Raw genomic sequence first — 22713 nt, 5'->3', positions numbered from 1 at the left:
TATTTTTATGAGAGGGAGTAAGATACGCGATGTACTCATAAGGTTTTTAACGAGGCAGCAAATAAAGTGTATTACAGATATGTGTACCCTTTTTCCTTCATTAAGATTTTTTTCCACAAGATTTTTTCTTAGTAAGGTTTTAACGAGGCATATTATCTATTTTTGGACATCGAAGGGGGAGTATTGTAAAACCTATAGTAATTGTGGATGTCCACTACTCCCACTACTTTCACCTATGATGTAAATAACCTCCCACTACTCATCACTATTATGATTGCAATTCTCACACCTCCATACCCCTCCCATGATCTTCCGCATGATCTCAATTATTAATGTTATGTGTAAGACAATCATTTTGTAACCTTTCATGTAATAGTATAAATAGAGGCATGGAATGTGATATGTGACACACTTGAACACTTGATGAAATAAGAAAACTATCTCTTCTTGTATTATTGTATTACTTATCTTCTTGTTTTATATTGTTATTCTGAACTACATTACTTTAATACTAGTCGAAATATAGTCAATTTTTATCCATAAAAACATAGAGCTACTACGGTTTAGGACTGATTTAGCACCGAAAAGTGGTCCATTTCATTAAGACGGTAAAGAAACGAGTCAAAAACATTGAACTAATTTTTACATATTCCAGCAAAAGATACTTGTATCCTTTTTTGCCTTCCAATTGCCCCACATCATCATCATCCACTTCGTTGCCTCTGCTCAAATTCCACCCCACCCCCACCCCCGCCCCCTGCCCCTCGTACATAAATATATGTCAAAGAATTTCTTATGAACCCAGAATTTTAAAATCCTCCCCATTTCTCCTCCACTTTATCAACTTGACTTTGATCATCACATCAATTTTTTTGTGACAGGCTTGTAGATCAACACTTCAAGGTATGTATTTTGACTTTACTAACTTTTTCTAAAAGCTCAAGATCACTTTTTAGAAACTAATTTTTCTAGAACCCAAGAAAAAAATGTGCTAGGCGATTTGATGGTAAAGTACTGATACCCAATTTGTTTTTACATCAGATCGGTGTATATTCTTGAAATTGATTGCAAATATCTGAGTCTTTTTTGCATCTACAGAGTCGAATCTGAGCTGGGAAAAAGGAAGATCTAGAGTTTTATTTGTCATTAGAAGAAGTATGTCTTTTATTGGGACACAACAGAAATGCAAGGCCTGTGAAAAGACAGTTTACCCGGTGGAGCTGTTGTCAGCTGATGGGGTTAATTATCACAAGTCTTGCTTCAAATGCAGCCATTGCAAAGGAACACTTAAGGTGCTTTTGCTATGCTTATATAAACTACAATCTGGTTTTCACTTTATGTTGTTTGCTTTTTGTGCATAAAGTATTAGTCTTAAGTTGTGAAATTGGAAAAAGAGTAAACTTGTCTTGATTCACAAATACTATCCTAAAAAAGAAAAATATCTCCATGTTGGATCATACTGCATTGGTAGTTGTACTTTGAGCATTGACAATTGGACGAGGCCAAGCATTGAGGAAACTGTACCCAAGATTTGAATAGTTTAAACTAATCCGAAAAGAAGAAGATAAAGATTTGAATAATTCCATATGAAAAGGATAATGGTGTTTAGACTCAATTGACTGATGTTATGTATTTGTGAACTTTTTGTTAGCTGAGCAATTTCTCCTCAATGGAAGGTGTTCTGTATTGCAAGCCCCATTTTGAGCAGCTTTTCAAGGAGTCTGGCAACTTCAATAAGAACTTTCAGTCACGTAGGTCTATATATTCTTGCTTAGTTAAGTTCTTTCTCCAATTTTATACCTGATCTGCTTTATTCATAATATCAAACGTATTTTACTTTCACAGCTGCGAAGTCAGCTGAGAAGTTAACTCCTGAGCTGGTAAATTTTCTTTGCATCTACTTGTGTACAAAATTAACAAACTGAAAATCAACAAACCATGCCTCATACTCTCTCCTTTCTTGTTTTGTTATGCAGACAAGGTCGCCTAGTAAAGCTGCTGGCATGTTTTCTGGCACGCAGGAAAAATGTGCAACTTGTGGTAAAACAGCTTACCCACTCGAGAAGGTAAAAACTGGCTCCTCAAATTTTCCCTAGCCATGATGTTTCTGTTGAAAAGTAAACCGTTGCATTCTTCTTTTTGCTGTAAGTTCCTATTCTGGAACTTCAATTGGGAAAAGGTGGTTGCCCATTTCGCTTATTTGATGCATCAATAAGTTGCTTGTCTGTGGCAATGGTGTCATCAATTTCCTGCTGTGGATTTAGCATTGTCAGAACGTTACTGATTTTCAGTGGCGCGTGAAAGCACAATTAGCGTTTAAGTAGCTTTCCAATGTGAAAGTGCACAAGCAATGTTCATTTAGAGAGCAGGGACAACCTTTTACTTTTAAATGGTTGGAGGTGCTTTACCAACTGAGCAAGCCTCACTTGTCATTTACACCACATTTGTTGGTTAAAACGATAGGATTGATGTTATAAATGGTATAACGTTAGCATAACAACTGAAGTCCACAAAGATCTATTCTTTTCTTTTTTTCCGGTAATAAGATGTGAATATATTACCAGACAACCAACCATCAATTTACACAGAAAGAGCACTCACTACTGTTATAGAACCAGTAAATGAGCCTCGAACACCTCTCTCTCTCAAAAAAAAACTACTAGCTACATATCCCATCAATTAGAAATCTAGTTTTCCTCGCTTCCTTAGTTTCCTTCAACATATCAATTGTCTCCCTTATTACACTTTGGATTTGCTACAAAACAAAACTATTATTTACACTATGTCCTCTATAATGTTTCCGATTTTGTGCTTGCCATATTTGAAAGATTCCCGCTCCATATATTGCTGCCATGATGTTCTTCTTAAAGAGTCTCCAGTGTTTCCTTTTGATGTTGTGCATGGTATCCGCCACCTCTGGAAGTTGTATGCTGAGACCAATCCATTGGTTTACAAAGATCTATTCTTATTCAGTCGCAAATTGACTGTTAATGGTTCGGCCATGATAGTAGTTAAAACTGACTTGCTGTGCAAATTGGTGAGTTTGAGCATTTTGCATCTTACTCTCCCTCCTCCCGTCATCTAGTACTCTACCAATCTTTTCCATTTTTGCACATTCTAGTGGATGCCAACTCTGAAATTATGAGGCAGAATCACATGTTATATTGCTTCCATATTTCTTAGGTAGTTCTCAGACTCTCAGTTGCCAGTTGCCACAAAATGGTGAATGTCCACCTTTGAAGTTGTAATGCAGCTAAGAAATTTAATTTGTATGAAAAGCTAGTCTTTCGATCAGAATGTGATATGACGCAAGAAAAATAGCTGAGCTGTCTAATGCTTCCATACATTCTCTTGTCCAGCAAGTAGTTATTTCTCTTGATTTATGATTTATTTTCTTGGCGGCTTGGAGATGATTTCTGAATATCATCATCTTTGATGTTGGAAGTTATATGTAAGTGAACAATACATTAGTGACCTACTTCTAGACCACAGATTCTGAGTTAAGCATACCTCTCCTCATTTTAAATTTATTTGAGAAGGAAAATATAAATATTAATTTCCTTGCAACAATTGACCTGGTCTACTGAGTACTGTCTCTAGCATTGAAACATGGAGGGGTTATCCAACGTTTACTCTAGGTTGTTAACTTTTTCTTTTCTACCTGGGAAGTTTCTACAATTGCCTTTCCTTTTTAGATCAAAATTGGAGCAGTAAACACAAGCTTTACTATTGCAACAGTTGATGCATGTGTTGGTTGCATTTTTTTAGGTGACAGTGGAGAACCAAAGTTATCATAAGACATGTTTCAAGTGTTCTCATGGTGGATGCTCTTTATCTCCTTCGAATTATGCCGCCCTAAATGGGATTTTATACTGCAAACCTCATTTTTCACAGCTTTTCAAGGAGAAAGGCAGCTACAATCATTTGATCAAGTCTGCCTCGATGAAACGTCCAGCTGCAACCGTTCCAGATTCTTAAACTCCATGTTTCAGTCACAACTACTTTATCCATCCACATGGACTTGATATTTCTTGAGTGTGTTTCTTGCGCTTTCTTTGTTCATTAGCTGGTAACCTCGTCATTTTGGGTTACTGGTTTGACCATCGTGAAGGCTATTGTCCTGATTTATTGTATCATTTAACTTTTGGATGTTGAAATTCCTGCCCCTATCAAATGATCTTTGGCAGGAGCTAATTGTGTGATACATAACAGTGTTGTTACTTAGTATTCTTCTGTTGCTCTCCTTATATTTGTCTTCTGCTTAGGTGCTGATGCGCCCTTTCCTGTCACAAAAGCAGCTCCATTGGATATGAATTTACAGTCGGTGTTTGCACCAAATAAATACATGTATGATATCATATCTCTTACATAAATTTTCATCAGGAGCATTTTGAATAAGAAAACAAAAAACAAAAAACAAAAAAAAAGGGGCATGGGATTAGGATGAGAATGTTTGAACTAACGATGACATTGTCACCGTGAAAGCTGACGAAGGATTTCTGAAAGCCCTTGTATGCTATTCCTCCATCTGTTTTTTTGCTTCTGTATTTTCTGCCTACGTTTTAGCAAATTGGGATATTTCTAGATATGTTATTAAACTTTGCTTTACAAGATGTCACGTCTTTCCTTAGGTTTAGTGGCATGTCTTTTTATTCTCCTTAACAATAGAATATGACAACCAGTACATGGTTTACTAGAAAACCAGACGGTCAAAAAAGAAAGAGTTTATTCTAAAACCAACCTATTGTTAGCGCAAAAATATAACATACACAACTGCACCTCAATCTCAAGATAGTTGTGATCGACTGCATGAAAAATCATTTAGATGCATATCAATTCAATAATTTTTGTTTTAGATTCTCTAACAAAATAAAAAAAAACTCCGAGCAAACTAAACCTTAAACATAACTAATAGTAGAAAATTCGAAATACAGGAGTGAGCAGCATGTAAGCTTGAGTTCTGCACTGAAGTAGACGAACTCCTTCACAAAGGCAACTCTGCTAGCGAGCAAGTGAGAAACCAAAGATGCAAACCTCTTCTTGAAGTTAAGCCTACCGCAGAGATTGAGCTCATACAAACTTATGGTGAAGTGAAAAATAAAGCCTAAGGCCAGACCAAAGGTGAAATTATGTTTGGCGAAATTGACTAGTTAGGTGTAAATGGTTATCACTTCTAGTAGGATATTTATTATTCAGTATCCAAATCTCAGTTTCACTATCAATCGAACAACCTCCTTCCATCCAAATTACTTGGGATTAATTATATGAATTCTATGTATCCATTCCATTTTTTAGTACTTTGGGGATTCATCATAATAAAAATTCTTTTACCTGGATGTGAAGATGGGCTCAGGCAAAATGTGGAGTGGCTGACCATTTCAAATTCAGCAGTTGTTGCTCTTGTTGGAATTACAAATCTCAGATGGTTATTTTCTGAAATGCTTATTGTAGAAAGGCATAAACAAGTTGGAACCGTGCTCAATTATAGACACCAAAGTAAGCGCTATACATACTTTTAGCACAATTTGGATTTCATACAAATGAGAGAACTATAATAACTAGGCACATATCTCCAACATAGTCCATTCAAAAAAAGTGGCATAAATATAACATAGTATATGAGCGCAAATATCATTTCTTTTTCTAAATAAAGGAGAAACGATTTACAAATTTCAGTTCCTTTCAATTTATAAATCTCATCATGACAACTACAGTAACATATAATGTAGTCTTAGTCAACAGTTTCCTCAAAGAATAAAGATAAAAGATCTTTCATTCTTAACCCTATGGTGGGAAGAATGTATAGACAAATTAAGTCACTTATTACGGATCTATTCAGGCTACTCTGGCTCTTCCCGGGTAGAGATTGCATCTTGTTTCCCATGTTACCTGGCAAAAAATAAATGAGGGAAAAATTCCTAGATACCAACTGCAAGCGCATGACTCCACTTGCATCCTGAAGGTTGAATCTTTCCTTGAACATCAATTGATATCAAAGTCGTGGTTGATGTTTTTCCAGGTTCATATTTCACTTACTACGTTTCTTTGCTTCACTATAGAGTATTACTCCAAAAACTGTGAGTGTGTAGCCAAGCATCCCTATAACTGACACTGGATTCTTAAATATTAAGATTGAGACAACAACAGCTACAGCACCTTTTGCATTTCCCAGGACCTGTGAAACGGCGAAATTCTGTTAGACATAACAACCATGAAGGAGATCCAGGAAAAATGAATCATCTCTTCATAATCCTAAACCCAAAAGAAAAAGGTAATGGAAATAAACTTCAAAACCCACTGGAAACAAATGCCAAAAACATAATAATGATAGAGGGACAAGAATATAAGTAGGCCACGCTATTTATTCTTGATTCCAATAGAGTTTTAACTGAATACTGTTTCAAGTCTATCCAAAAAATGAACTTTATCTTCTTCCTTTCCCTTTTTTCTCTTTTGGGGGTTTTTTTTTTTTTTGTGTTGGGGGGGGGGGGGGGGGTTGCTCCCCTTTCTTTAAAGGGAAAATCATGAAAGAAGATACTCCAATATTAAATTCTTCATCTGCAAGTTTGAAGGCCCATTTTTCTTTCTTTTCCATGTTATCACAAAATTGTCAGGCAAATATCTCAGTATATGTGATACAATCAGAAAATTTTACATCCAGCTAGACTTTTCTTGCTAAAAATAAACTTGCATTCCCAAATTACCAATAAACAACAACCATTTTCTTAGGCGGAGTTAGCCATGGCAAAACCATTTGGGAAAAGGTGCAAGCCCTGATGTGACTACCTCAAGAACAAATTATACCACTCAGCATATTTAGTATGCTTATCAACCAACCTCAAAATCTAACATTGATATCATTTAAACTCTATTACTTAATCTATTGGCGAATGAAAGTTGATTGTATTTGTGGTACGGATCTCATATTGGCACGGAGGACTAAATACCCAAGTTGGAGTCCTCTTCATAGTTTATGACACCTAAATCCCTACTCAATAGTAAGAGGCCGAGTCTTCCAATGCTAAACTTATTCTTCTCAAAAATAGGTCTGTCAATTGATTCCTCATGTAAGGCTAAGCATGACTATATCTACTCCTCCCCAAACTTCAGTTAGAGTCCTAATATTCTGTTGATATTATATACATACTCTACTGGTACATGTCTATAAGTCTTACAAGTTTGATTCACCAGCATCATACTTCACTTATTTGGTTTCTATGAGAATCAGGGGAAACTTAAATCCGATGCAATTCACATAAATATTAAGCTTAAAAGAATCACGGTGCTAGAGAAATCACCAAAATATCAGCATAACAAACAAACCCACAATGTTTACAAATCCGAAAGAGATCATAGCTCAAATATTGAAGCTCCACATATACAGCATACTAGGATAGAAGAAACACTCCAACCATATTGAATTCAAGATCTCAAAATTCAGACAACCCCTCTTCCAGAACATTTTTTTTTCATTAGGGGAAAAAAGTTTAGAAGTGCTTGAAAAATTCAAATATTATGTGAGATACGAGCTGTATTTGACGAAAGAGAAGAAAATGCGTAGGATTTTCAAATAAGTAAAATAGCTCTTCGATAAAATTCAAAGATGAATCCTTCCAGACAAAAGCAAAAAAGACAGTATAAATTGATCCCATTTTACTTATCAAGATCTGAAAGCAGCACTGATATCCGATTTAAAAAATAAGCATAATCTAAACTGATGATACAAAAAATCCAAGAACCCATCTTAAATATATCTTGAACGGAGAATCAAGAAAAATTACCTGAAGAGTCAGCGCACTGGTGTGTTTCGTGACCAGAAAATTGGTCAAGTTTACAAAATAAGCAAGGGCAGAATTGAAAAGCAATAACCAGATGATCTTTATATCATCTCTTGCAAGTGCCAGTGTTATACCAACTACATTATCTTCCATCAAGAGCGTTGCAGGTAATAAAAGCACGACTGCTATAGGAGCCATGTAGAGTAAAAGGTTCATGGAATTCAGCTTCTCCCTGTAATATGTAAACACAAACAATTCAGCATCCTATCCTATCTCCGGATTGACCATAATGAAGAGCATAGAATTCCACTAAATATTTACTGAAACACAAAAACAGCATTATTACCCTTCAGAGGAAAGCAAAATTCCCTGAACCACTGACTTGAGTGCCCTTGCAGCAGTTGCGCCGATACACATTATAAACCCAAATAGATGAAAACTTGGCTCTCCCTGAGAAGATAAACTAAAATAAATTAGTCTTAAGAAAGATTCCATCTGCAGCACTAAAGTCTAAAGTGTCAATACAAGTTAGTCATACAAAATCCAAATCAGCTTTTTCAACAAGTCTAGCTCACAAACACATCTTTTGGCACAACTTAAACACTTAGTACCTATTAACAATCCAATGTGCAGCAAGATCCTGTATTGAATCAAGCATTGACAAAATACGACCCACTAACTTAGAAATATTACCACATTATTTCACTCAAAAACATGTATTCATCTTACATCTTATCATTGCAACAGCAAATATGCAATTTTCTTAGAATGGGGTATAAGCTTGAACTCTACCTAATTAAATCAACCACAAGAGACCGAATTAAATAACTATAGCACCAGAATTCAAGTAAAACTGAGATAGAAGAAAAGCATACCCCGCTGGCAATGATAACCCCCGTGACAACAGGAATGAGAGTGACATAAGTCAACCAAGCCTCCCTCTTGAACGTCATTAGGTAAGCAAATACAGCAGTGAAAAAGGGAGTGGTAGCACCAATAGCCTGATTGAAGGATACAGGCAAATACCTAAGGGAGATGTTGCCACTAACAACAGAGGCACAAAATATAGCACTCAAAGCAGAGATCTTCAAGAACTGAACCCTAGATCTTATAGTCTGCATTGGTACCATTTTCATCCAAGCAATGGCTATATAACTTAGCAAAGAACAAGCAGTCATATGACACATGGTAAGAAATATTGGATATTTGAACCCATAATTGCTTAGCAAATACTTGTTCAGCAACAAAACCCCAATGTTCGACGAATACCATGATGTTACTAGCCCAATCGTGAAGAATTTCCCCGTTGTCTTCATTGCAATCCAAGATTCGCCTATTTTCTGCGACCCAAAACCTCCAAAAAGAAATTTTATACCCAAAAAGTATATCAAGAATTTAAGATCTCAACATGTATGGATCTGATTCAATTTTCGTCAACAGAGATATGTTGACAACAACACTTGAACAAACAAATAAAAGCTACCTCCTTCCGTATTTTTTTTGGGGGGTGGGGGGGGGGGGGGGTATATAAAATGTGTACAGCAAATTGAATAAAAAGGGCACGCCGGAGTAGAGAAAAAAAAGAGAAGGGAGTTTGGAAGACTACCGACGCTGCTGGTGCAAATATACAGAAAGGGAACGCGTATTAGGGAAAAAAGAAAGGGGGTATTCGGCTACTGCTTTAGTTTAGTACTACTACTATAATTCCATTTATATGTAATTTTCATAGAGTAGTTACCTAGTAGACTTAAAATTTCTTCCTCTTTTTTTGAGTTGAATTAAAATAATATTCTCCAATTTTATTATGTGATTATATTTGATTGGATATGATATTTAAATATTAATTTAACTTATATTATATATTAGTAGTAATTAAGTGATTTTAAATATTTAAAAAATCGAAAATTTTGTTTAAAAATAGAATGGTGTAAGATACTTTGGCCATCTTAAAGTAGAAAGCATGTTAAATATAAATTAAAACCAAATAAATATTATTGTAAGAGAAAATAAAATGATAAATGTTATTTACTTAGAATATTAAAATGGAGGAGGATTCAATGTAACGTCTTTAGAGGGAAGCTTTATACTATTATGGAAGCAAGCAAAGGGACTCTTTTTTCACGTTAGTATGGTTTTTAAAAATTCATTTTCATATTAAATTGAATTAATTTAGTTTTTTTGTTTTTTTTTTCTTGCCAGGGAGCCAACTACCATCTGCTTAGCCTCCTTGTATTTAATGAAACAGAAAAGTAAATACTATACTATCAGAATAAATGAACAAAAATAATTTATAAGTGTGTCTTGAACCTTAATTGATGTAGTAATAATTATTAACGATTCGACGTCTGCCGGCGAATACGGTAGTAGTTCATTTTCAACTAGCAGTTCTGTTTATTTATCTTTTATGGAGTAGTATTTTTTTTGTTACCAAACAAGTGAAAGTTAGTATATTTGATGGAGTAGTTAATTTAGTTGGATTTGTTGATGGGATTATAATTTGATTATTGAATGCTTTAACTAGTTGGTTTGGTTTCCAATTTATTTGGTGAAGGGTTAAGTAAAAGCCTAAAACACTTAAATTTAGGTAAAAATTGTGTGGGTAGTCACTTTTTAATGTAGTATTTATTTTTTATCCAGTATTTTCAATGCTTAGCAATGATAGTCACTATTCAATTAAAATTAATATGAAAAGACTATGTTACTCTTTCTTCTATCTCTTTCATGTTAGGAAGCTCAACGAAATGACTTAAAGGATGACGAGATGATGAAAAAATTGAGTTTTGATTGAAAGTGAAGAGGTAAAAATTGAAACAGACGACAAAAGAGTATTGGAAAATTAAACAAGATATGCAAAAAGATTCAGATTAGGAGGATAAAAATTGAGTCTTGATATAAAGTGAACACAGAGTAGTGGGGTTTTTCATGTTTATTTGATTTGTCTGTTTTTTGGGGTCAAAAGGATCTATGAATGTAATTAGTGATTTAAAAATTGGATTTTTATTAAAAAGAGAAGCGATGAAAACGGAGAAAGATGTGGTGCCATGTTCGTGAGTTCAAAGAAAGGAATGAAATTTAAGAGGGAGAAGGAATGACTAATTACAGCTTTTCTTAAAATGAAATTTGATCGTATGCCATTATGGTGGTAGATGTATTTCGATTTGTGATTTCTATGATGTATTTTTGATTTTCTGTTACGTTATGGATCATGAATTTACAGTTACAAGTTCAAAAGTTAAGGACACTTGGTCCTGAACTTAGACTAATAAGCTCAAAAGTTAAGGACAATAGGTCCTGAACTTAAAGTTACAAGTTCAAAAGTTAAGGACAATAGGTCTTGAAGTCCTGAACTTAGACTAACAAGCTCAAAAGTTAAGGACAATAAGTCCTGAACTTAGGCTAAGAAGCCCAAAAGTTAAGGACAATAGGTCCTGAACTTAGACTAACAAGCTCAAAAGTTAAGGACACTTGGTCCTGAACTTACAGTTACAAGTTCAAAAGTTAAGGACACCTGGTCCTGAACTTAGACTACCAAGCTCAAAAGTTAAGGACAATTGGTCTTGAACTTAGACTTACAAGTTCAAAAGTTAAGGACAAGTAGTCATTAACTTAGAGTTACAAGCACAGAAATTAAGGACAGGTGGTCCTGAACTTCGAGTTCCAAGTTCAAAAATTAAGGACATGTAGTCTTGAAGTCCTGAACTTAGAGTTACAAGTTCAAAAGTTAAGGATATGTAGTCCTGAAGTCATGAACTTAGAGTTACAAGTTCAAAAGTTAAGTACACTTGGTCCTGAACTTTATGAGCAGAAGGATGTTTTCGTCCGGGCAGGTAAAGTTTATTAAAGTAGTGGTTAAAGACTAAAGACATTTTAAACGGTGGCTTAAAAATAAATACATGTGTTATTAGTGGCTAACCGTGCACTTCCCCCTTTAGAGCTAAACACCCACTCAGTTTTAATTAAAGTAGCTTGCCTTAATTTAGTGGTATTAAATTGTAGCTTTGCTTGAAAACACAAATTAACTTCAGCTTTACTTGAAAATCACAAAACCAAAACAACAAATACTAATTAAACCAGGAAAGCTACACGGTATAATTGCTTTCAAAAATAATAGCCGATAATATATATATATATATATATATATATATATATATATATATATATATATATATATATATATATATATATTATATTTATGATTTAATTAGCGAATGTAATTATTTTTTATCCGACCGACAGAATATATAATGTACCTATTAAATATGAAGAAAACAATTTTTAATCGGTGGAATACGAAAAAAGAAAATGACAAAAGAAAACTCCCACGACAAACTACAAAAAGAAAAGAAAAAGTGGTCCTTAAATCGTGTGAAGACAGGCATTAGACAACGTGGTCATTGATAGTTTCTGCATACATATATATTTGAAATTTCTTCAGACATGCAAAAGAGAGGTCAACAAAATTAGTATAACTTCAATTTAGAAAGGTCAACAGAGAATAGTGAGGCCCAACCAAAGCTTGCCAAGACTTTTACTTTCACATTGCTTCAATTACTTATTTACTTACATCTAACACTTCCCAAATTTTCTTTTTTAGGCCTGCAATGGTGAAAAAGAAAAATGACACTATATAGCCTCTCTTAAAATAATAGTCAAAAATTATATATATATATATATATATATATATATATATATATATATATATATATATGTAATATATATAAATTATATAATTTTTATACACTTTTTCGATTGTCGAATGTAAATAGTTTTTGGCGCAGGCTAAAAATAATAATACCCAAAAGTTATTTGAATTGACATTTCATTCGATACACTTCAATGAATTTAAATTTTATACACTGCAGAGTTTCGTATGTTTAAAGGAGGTCAATTAATTATCGGTCGAAAAATTATATTTTATATATTAGAGAAAAGGAGCAAAAGTATTCCTCTACTATGTGAAAAGGATCACTTATGCCGTCCGTTATACTTTCGGTCCACTATTACCCCTAACGTTACAAAATTGGTGCAAAACTAACCCTCCTTCGTTGGGACTCTCCACCATGGCTAGTATCATTCTACATGGCCTGACATTATGCTGAGGTGGACGCCACATGACATGCCACTTCACCGCCCCAACCCCATTTTACTCCTCCCTCCACCTTTTTTTCCACCAATTACCTTCCCCTTCACCCAGCCACAACCGCCATCATCACCTCTTTCTTCAAAACTTGGTTCTCACATTTGGTCACCTAATTCTATGAGTAAAACGGTAAGTATATCCATATCTTGCTTAAGTTCAATGTTACATTCATATTATGCTTGGGCCATTACCCTCGAGTTACCAATCTTGATCTTTCGCTTTGTCCTAGAATTACAGGCACTTCAAATCACTCACAATTACAACTAGTTTATGCAAGAAAAATGTTGAGGTCAATCAATCTATCAAGGTCTAAGTTTTTTTTTTACCCATGTAGGGTTTTCCAAGTTGGTGTTAAACGAATTTAGTTGAAATTAACCTATTAGATGCCATTGAGTTGAAGGATGTCGCTAGTGCTGCATTAGTTGAATCAAAGAACTTGGATGAGGTTGTGGTTGGTGAGGTATAAGTCTATAACATATATTGCACTTGGTTGTATAGGCTATAGTTGTGGGTTGCAGGGAAGTTGAGTTTTTTTCTTAGTTTCTTAGCCTTATAGTTGTTTGGTTGTTGATTTAGGTAGGGGTATAATTGCCGTTAAATGTTAGAAGATTCGTAGTTTGGATCTTTTTGCCTGTCGGTAATGGAGCATTCCTTCTCTTTATTTTGATTTTCCTTGTACTAAGGAGGTAATGATGGCGGTTGTTAGGTAAAATGGGAAGCGGTGGTGAAATATAAGGTGGAGGGAGGGGTAAAATGGGGTTGGACAGTGAGATGGCATGTCATGTGGCGTCCATCTCATAAAATGTCAGGCCACATAGAATGATATTAGCCATGGTAAAAAACCCTAACGGAGGAGGAATATTTTTGCACCAATCATGTAACATTAGGGGTAATAATGAAACTAAAGTATAACGGCAGGTATAAGTGATCCTTTTCACGTAGTAGAAGGATACTTTTGATCTTTTTCCCTATATATTATTCTTGACTTTGCTATATATTATACATATAGGGTGTGTTTGGTATGCAAAATATTTTCCTGTAAAATATGTTATTTGAAAATAGTGTCACGATCCATATTTTCCTCCGTAGGATGTCGTGACGCCACCTGATTTTTAGGACTAGGTAAGCCTAATACTTATATAAATAATGGCAAAATTTAACTAACAACTATAAATTCGAAATGAAAATATTCATACAAGCCAATAATCCCAAAACCGGTAATACAACTCATAAGCTCTACTGAGTTTGCTAAAAAAAATCCCTAAATAGAAATTTTTCGGAATAGAAATAAACAGTACAAGTACAATATCATAAGGTAACTCTTAGGCCTGCGAACGCGATGACAGGTTTACCTTGAGTCTCCACAATAAAATACGAATAGCTAGCTATTAATCAACCAACTCTGAAATATCTGGATCTGCACAAAAATATGCAGAAAGTGTAGCATGAGTATACCACAACGGTAACCAGTAAGTATTAAGACTAATCTCGGTGGAATAATATCAAGACACCTACTGGACTAAACAACCGGAACAAGTATGAAGGTGAACTAATGGGGAAACAATATTAATATAAAGCTAAGCATGGTAAGGAAGACAAAAAAATACTCGCAATGAAACACCAGAAACAACAATTAGCAATAAGAAGCAAATAAATAATAATGTTGTAGATTAAGATGAACACAGTCTTAGTCCGGTGATACCAAATAAATAAAAACAAGTAACAACTCAATAAGAGCAACCGTTTTTACACCAGATTTATTCAAGAATTTCAAAGAGGTGCCAAACCTCATAATCACAAATCACGGGTCCCAATTTATGAACCCTAATCACTTGGCATCTTGTGCCCACATTACAATTCACAACCACACGGACGACTCACGTGCCAAGAGAGTGACAATATCTAATATTCGCACGGACCACTCACGTGCCAACAATAACAATGACTCATGACTGCACGGACAACTCACGCGCTACCAGGATAACTCACACACATAAGGCGAGTACACGAGAATATATGTAAATGATCAATAACATCAGAATTCATCTTCTTAAACCGATATGGGTGGTTTATTTATGTATATTCTTATGCAAATGTTCTACCACAATTCAATTAAACAAGTAAGAGTAGAGACAATGAATGACATAAAAGAAACGATCACCACAAAATATACACGGTATAACTCACACAAGGTAGACACACCGCTACACAAATATCAATACTAACAATGCCCCCAGGCCCTAACAAGTCATCACAAATCATTCCCCGACATAGCCCACCTTATCTCGCCATGTGCGCAATAATAAAGTAAATGTCCGTCTTGTCTCGTTGCACGCACATAATAATATTCTCACCTTGTCTTGCCACATGCGCAAACCTACATATATAGCTTGCCTTGTCACGCAACATATGCAAATATCAATAATAACAATAGCACGGATAACTCACGTGCAAACACCCCGACAATCCTCTCAACAATACCACATGTGCCATAACAACACAATAAAATGACTTCATAACATGTGCCCATATGCCACATCATTTCCACAAAACAGTTTCAATATCACAACCACGCATAGCCCTCAGCTCAACAACACTAAGTACAATAACAACAACAATAATAATAACACGAGAGTACGACAAGTGAATCAATACAAGATCTTCAGAACACAAAGAAACGGAAGAACGAACTCTCAAAGAAAGACACAACATGGAATAATAGTCTCAACAAGAATGGCTCAACAAGGGGAGAGATACTATGTAACAATGATTTCACAAATGTACAACTTGACGATAAGAGATATAGCATGATTCAATGATTCCAAATAAGGATGAGTCAACAATGAAAGGGGTAACAACACTCCAATTAAGGTTAAGCAAATAATGGGAAGGACGACAATAACTTCAATTAAGGTTAAGCAATTACAGAAAAGACATCATACTTCAATTTAAGGTTAAATAATTGCGGAAAGACAACATGGAAATAAAAGAGGCAACAACTTCAGTTAAGGCACATAAGAGTTTAATTGGCAATAAGGGTAGAACATGAATCAATTAATTCCAAATAAGACATGTAAGGGTTGTCACACCTCCTTTTTCCGCTCCCGCGAGGGGCGTAAGAGTTTTTCCAATTGAAGGACAATCGAAAGGGGATTTATTTATTTATTTCAGAGTCGCCACTTGGGAGATTTAGGGTGTCCCAAGTCACCAATTTTAATCTCGAATCGAGGAAAAGAATGACTCCATATTACAGTCTGCGCACCAGAAATCCGGATAAGGAATTCTGTTAACCCGGGAGAAGGTGTTAGGCATTCCCGAGTTCCGTGGTTCTAGCACGGTCGCTCAACTGTTATATTCGACTTGATTAATCTGATTTTATACAAATATGAACTTATGTGCAAATTTTAACTCTTGACCGCTTTTATTATTATATTTCACGAGAATTGCAACGTCGTGAAAACATATCTCGAACCACGTTACATCAATGCACCCGTGGTTGTTGACATATCTCGACTCGGTTGAGATTTGGATTTTGGGTCACACAAATGTGCACCCGAGTTAAGGAAAATAAATTATTAAAGGCGCGCCTAAAGCAACTAGCGTATTGTTATTTTGGGGAAGGCCGCAAAATTCGCTAAACGGCCTGTCCCGAATTCTAAGTATTTTAATATATATACATTTAGAGGGCCCCGCAGCTTGAGCATTTTTGTTTGTCGAGGCTCGTCTCATTCATTATTTTTAAAAAAAGGGAATTTGCAACGTCATGGACACGCATCTCGAACCACGTCACAATCAATGTACTCGTGATTAAAGATACATCTCGATTCCGTTGAGATTTGAATTTGGGTCACATAAAGGTGCACCCGGGTTTAAGAAAATTAAATTATTAAAAAGGCGCGCCTTAAGCGACTTCGCGTTATTATTTGGGTAAGGCCGTGAAACTCGCTAAACGGCACATTCCGAAGTCTACGTATTTTTTAATATATATATCTATGAGGGCCCCGCAAATTGTATTTTTGTTTGGCGAGGCTCGTCTCAATTCCATTTTTAAAGGATGCCATTTTTTAATACCTTTAACAATACCAAACCTTACAGCCACTTTACAACTAAAATCTCATAACTTGTCAAAAGTTTAATAAAAGAAGTTAAGCGAATGAGTGTTTCGGGCGTAGTAACAACAGGTACTAATACTAATTTTGTCCAAATGAACTAAGAAAATGAAGGGACGAACAAATCAACGTCAAACTGTGTCATAGAACACCTAATACAACTTAATCAAATGACATCAAATAAACAGGAATAACATAACACAAAAATGAACCAAAATGCATACGGTGAAACATAAGCAGAAAATTACCATACCAATTTCTATATTGCATCTTTGAACATTCAACGTAACGTTTCCTTATCTAATACTTGAGGTTTACTAACCTAAACAAACAGAAACGGATAGAGCCATGGACCAGCCCTCAACATCGACCTCAACGGATAACCTCAAACGGGAGCCCATGGAAACAGTCATCAAAGCTCAGACGGAATAGCTCGCGCCAAAAACTCGAACATGAACGGACTGAAAATGAGTCATGGCTGCTACTGGTTTTTCCAGGTGGTCATTTGGATGCTCGTTACTTTTAAAGGCTGGGTTCGACGGGGTGCCGGTTGACGGAACTGTTTGTGCTGGTGGTTTGAGGTTGTTTCAAGTGTGTTTGGAGGTGGGGAAGACGATGGTTATGGCGTTTGGACGTGAGAGAGTGGGCGGCGTTTGGACGTAGGGTCGACGGGCAGTGACGGGTGAAGCAGGAGGCAGAAGCAGCTGCGACGAGCAGCTGGGGACGATGGTGAAACAACAGTGGTCGTCGGATTTAATGGAGGATCGCCGGACTGGTTCACGTGAGAAAGATGAAGCGCAACGGGGTTTGATCCACCATTTTCGTGTAGCTGGAGCTGGTTTTACGACTGGTTTGATGGAGCTAGGAGGAGGAGGAGTGGTCGTGGGCTGGTAGTTTGGATAGTAGGGTCGAGGGGGCAGTGACGACGAGCAGGTGTCGGACTGGCGGAGCTGGAGCTCCGACAAGGGGGGGACTCGGGTCTGTTAGGTTTTTTTCTGTTTTTTTTTGTTTGTTCTTCTTTTAGGAAGAAGATGTACAGTGCACCCCAAAAATTTCAAAGTCCCCTCACTTCTGTTTTCCCCGTGCATTTTGTAGCCTTTGCCAAGAAAATGGACCCCACGCGTGTAGGGGTCCAAGACATATGTTCCCCATGCGTGGTGGGGTTCCCCGTGTGTCGTGTTCCGTCCGTGTTCCCCACGCGTGTCCCCCATGTGTGGTGGGCTCAGATTATTATGGGCTAGGTCCGAAAATTAGGGCTAAAAACGGGTAGTTTGAACCCGAATATTATTATTTTGCCCGGACCCGAGAATAAGAACACGACGTTGCTCAACATAATCCTATGTAAGAAAAATAACTACCAAACTAAGACTAACATTTAAAACAAAACTATATCTTTTTTAATATTTTTCAAGATTAAAATAGCTACAAAATATTAATAAAACTATTTTTTGTAATTTTCGTTTTTATATAAAGATAAAATATAAAGTAATATTTTTGTATTTTTTCAAAATTAAAATGACTACAAAACGTTAATAGAACTATATTTTTTTGGTAATTTTCGAAATTATATAAAGTACAAAAGTAAGGTACAATTTTTGTATTTTTTCAAGTTTATGAGAAATACATAAACTAAAATTTATATATATATTTTTGTAATTTTTTCTTTTGCGACGAAAATAAAGTAAAATAGTCAAAATAGCTATATTAGACCTAAATTAAATATTTACGCTAAAAATGTGAAAATTCCCGGGGAGGGTCAAAAATTACACGTCTATAGCTGCCCCTCTTTGACTGGAAACACGAAGAGTTTTCCGACAAAGAACGACTAGACATGTATTTGACCCGACCATTATTTGGAGGGACTACACTAAGGAAAGGAAGGCGATGTGACCGAGCCCTGGTATCTGAGCTGCCTACATATCCTTGGTTATAAAGGAATCAGGCCACGTGTAGTTCGGAAATGAGATAGGTGGTAGAGTGTACCGAGGTAAAGAGCCGATCGAGGTGCCATCCCGTTGAGGTTCCGGTCCGCGGTCCTATCATTACATCAAAAATGAAAAATAAGAAAGACTAACTAAGCCTATCTGCTATTAGTTACAAGGATTCCTATCTATAAGTCTTCTGAAACTTGGTCTTGAGTCTTGAATGGTGTTTCATACAGACTTTGGATTTGAACCTTGATACTTGCTAGTTGTAGGTGCCAGTTCTTGAGCAGACCACATTTGTTCTCCACTTCCGTACTTTGAATTTTTTTCTTTTTTCTTTTTTTTTTCTTTTCTTGTTTTTTTGTTTTTTTGTGACTAGCTTTCGTTGACCATCTCAGACTGTTGACTCGCATTCTTGAGGCGAGCTTCTGCTATTTATAACTTGGTTGAATGCTGGGGATTTTTGTTGTAACCTTCTGCTTCCCGGTGCTGGGGATTTTTATTATTTCCTGCTGAGGATTCCTGTTGTAACCTTCTACCTTCCGGTGGGGTTACTGATTTCCAAAATCTGCAGTATAAGACTAAAAGTATTCCTCTTGTTATATAGGTAGGCGCCTGAAATATGAAATGTAAAGACTGAAATGTATTCCTCTCGTTATGTAGGTGGGCGCCTGACATGAAATTTAAAGACTGAAATGTATTCCTCTCGTTATACAGGTGGGCACCTGTTGGTAAAGACATGAAATGTATTCCCTTGTTATACAGGTGGACGCCTGGCTTTCGGAAAACTAAACATTGATAATCTTAAGAAAACTAAAAATGACTCCCTTTTTTTCAAATTCCAACGTTTTTTCTTTTTCAAATTATCCTAGGAGAAAATTCGTCAGACTAGGTTTTCTATCTTAGGAGAAAGATTCATCCGACTAAGATTTTGATCCTAGGAGAAGGTTCATCAGACTAGGTCTTTTTTTTGGTATCTTAGGAGAAAGATTCATCCGACTAAGATTTTGATCCTAGGAGAAGGTTCATCAGACTAGGTCTCGCTTTTATTATCTTAGGAGAAAGATTCATCAGACTAAGATTTTGATCCTAGGAGAAGGTTCATCAGACTAGGTCTTTTTTTTGTTATCTTAGGAGAAAGATTCATCGGACTAAGATTCTGATTCTAGGAGAAAGTTCATCAAACTAAGTCTTTTTTTTTGTTATCTTAGGAGAAAGATTCATCAGACTAAGATTTTGATCCTAGGAGAAAGTTCATCAGACTAGGTCTTCTATCTTAGGAGAAAAATTCATCAGACTAAGATTTTGATCCTAGGAGAAAGTTCATCAGACTAGGTCTTCTATCTTAGGAGAAAAATTCATCAGACTAAGATTTTGATCCTAGGAGAAAGTTCATCAGACTAGGTCTTCTATCTTAGGAGAAAAATTCATCAGACTAAGATTTTGATCCTAGGAGAAAGTTCATCAGACTAGGTTTTCTATCTTAGGAGAAACATTCATCAGACTAAGACTTCAACAACAACTTAGGAGGAAATGCCTCTCCTATGGGTGAAACTAAACTTAGGAGGAAATGCCTCTCCTATGGGTAAAAACAAACTTAGGAGGAAATGCATCTCCTATGGGTAAAAACTAAACTTAGGAGGAAATGCCTCTCCTATGGGTAAAAACAAACTTAGGAGGAAATGCATCTCCTATGGGTAAAAACTAAACTTAGGAGGAAATGCATCTCCTATGGGTAGAACTCTAAACTTAGGAGGAAATGCATCTCCTATGGGTAAAACTCTAATGATTTCAAACTAGGAAGTGCGTCTCCTATTAATGAAATCTTCGCTTAGGAAGTGCGTCTCCTATGCCTGAACCATTTCCTTCTTCCTGAATTATTTACTTACCTGTGTTGTCTTCCCTTGAAACTGCTGGGGATTAGTTTGATGGGGATGACTTTTCCCCTTTCTTTCCTTACCCACTCTGGGTTGCCCGAAACTCCGTCGAGGATGCTTCTACATCTCGATGATCCGCTGGGGATAACACTGCTGAGGATAACTCTGCTGAGTAAATATGTTATCTTACTCCTTCCAAAATTACTTCCTTTTAAGTAGGATGTTTCATTCCTCTGCAAACTGCTTCCCTTTTTTTTTTTTTTTGCATAGCTTCTTCCTTCAAAGACTACCTCCCTTAAGACTCGTTTTGCCTTTCCCCGAAAGGAACCGCTGAGGATACTGACTTTCACCAAACTTGTGTTGGACTCCTCGAAACTGCTGGGGATAACACTGTTGGGGAATTATTTACTTACCTGTTGAGGGGTAAAATGTTATCTGCTGGGGATAACACTGTCGAGAATAACACTGCCGGGGGATTCTGATTCCTTCAGAACTAGTGCTTCACTCTTCGGAAGGTTGTTTGGGAATGATGCTGGCCTCTTGCTTTTTTTTTTCTGAGCTCAAGTTTCATCCCTTTGCTGGGGAACAACTTCCTTCATTGAAACTTATTATGTTGGGGGCAACACTGGTTCTAAGACCACTTCCCTTGAGACTGGCGTTATCTTTATTCTTCCCCGAATGGGTACCTAACTTCCAGAAAATTTTCTAAATGGAAGGAAAATTTTCTGCCCCAGTTTGATAGTCTCCCTTACGGCATGCATTTCTGTCATCGTTGCCATTTCCTTTACCTGTTTCAAATCAAACAAAATTTGTTAGTTTAAAACGCGGTGGTTGGTTGTGATACTCCTACTGGGATGGTTTTTCCCTTTCTCCTTCCCTGCTCTACGTTCCAAACTTGTTGGGGATGATATTAATTGTTGGGGATATTCCCTTTCTGCTGGGGATATCCCTCTTCATGCTCATTGCTCTCCTTGATTTTTCCACGGGCCTTGGCCTTGAGGTTTATCACCTTTGATTTTGGCAAGGATATCCCTCTTGACACTCGTCAATCCTTTTGTCAATTCCCTTTTGCTGGGGATATCTTTCTTGACACTGGCCTCGCGCTTGGTCCTTGCTGACTATACCACTTGGACGTACTAGTCAGATCTCATCTTGCATGATTGGAAAGTTGATGGCCTATTTTGAAGTCAGATCTCTATTGGAGATTTTTCTATGAAAGGAAAAAGATAAATGAAAAGAAAAAGATAAAGGGAACAGAATAAAAAGACAAAAGGAAAAATGACTCTTTAACAAAAGAAACTATAAATAAAAAACTTATCAAATGCAGATACCGACTCTAATGGTCATAACATGCATATGTGGCCTATCATCCGTCGTCAATCACCTTTCAAGACCTTCAATTGGCGATTCCCCATCTGATTCTCCAATCTAATTCGACTTGTAGTGCCCGAAGGGTTTTCACTATCAAGCCTCTCTCATTTTGGTTTTTCTCTCAACTTTCATCGCCTTATGGTGCCTGTGAAGGTTTTCACCAATAAGACTCTCTCGTTTTATATCTCTCTCCAACTGGGGATTTGGAGTGTTGCCGGTATGACTCTTTCTGTTGGAGATTAGAGTCCTTTCTGCTGTGGAACAGAATGTTATGTTCGCCGGTAAGACTCTTCATTTGTCTGACTTGGCATCTTTTGAAGACTGATCGAAAGGTCTTTCTTTGGACCGTAATGTGGGTTTTGGATAGGGCTAGAAAGAAAGGGTATTAAAGGCTAAAAAATGCATCGATTTTGGGTTATTAATTACAACCTTCGGAACCAGATTTATTTACAACGAACGCAACCTCTGCCCCAGTTTCTTGCTTGGGGATATCTTAATTGATTGATTTTTTTT

At 36.4% G+C, this 22713-nt stretch overlaps 2 protein-coding genes across 2 annotated transcripts; one reads left to right on the top strand and one right to left on the bottom strand.

Moving 5' to 3' along the window:
• The first annotated feature begins 762 nt into the window (after positions 1 to 762).
• LOC107759653 (LIM domain-containing protein WLIM2b) lies at positions 763 to 4247 on the top strand. Its single transcript, XM_016577642.2, has 6 exons — positions 763 to 903; positions 1099 to 1292; positions 1652 to 1751; positions 1846 to 1880; positions 1977 to 2066; positions 3769 to 4247. Exons 2-6 carry the CDS (start codon positions 1158 to 1160, stop codon positions 3976 to 3978), a joined length of 570 nt encoding a protein of 189 aa, XP_016433128.1. The 5' UTR covers positions 763 to 903; positions 1099 to 1157; the 3' UTR covers positions 3979 to 4247.
• Positions 4248 to 5619: 1372 nt separating this feature from the next.
• Positions 5620 to 9461, bottom strand: LOC107759654 (putative sugar phosphate/phosphate translocator At3g11320). The gene is made up of 4 exons (XM_016577643.2): positions 8654 to 9461; positions 8125 to 8228; positions 7782 to 8010; positions 5620 to 6175 (listed from the first exon to the last, which is right to left on the bottom strand). The coding sequence occupies exons 1-4, from the start codon at positions 9092 to 9094 to the stop codon at positions 6029 to 6031; spliced, it is 921 nt and encodes a 306-aa protein (XP_016433129.1). The 5' UTR covers positions 9095 to 9461; the 3' UTR covers positions 5620 to 6028.
• Between the last annotated feature and the right edge of the window lie 13252 nt (positions 9462 to 22713).

Source organism: Nicotiana tabacum, chromosome 6 (assembly GCF_000715075.1).
Source record: "Nicotiana tabacum cultivar K326 chromosome 6, ASM71507v2, whole genome shotgun sequence".
NCBI lineage: Eukaryota > Viridiplantae > Streptophyta > Magnoliopsida > Solanales > Solanaceae > Nicotiana > Nicotiana tabacum.
This window is presented reverse-complemented; position numbering and strand designations above follow the sequence as displayed.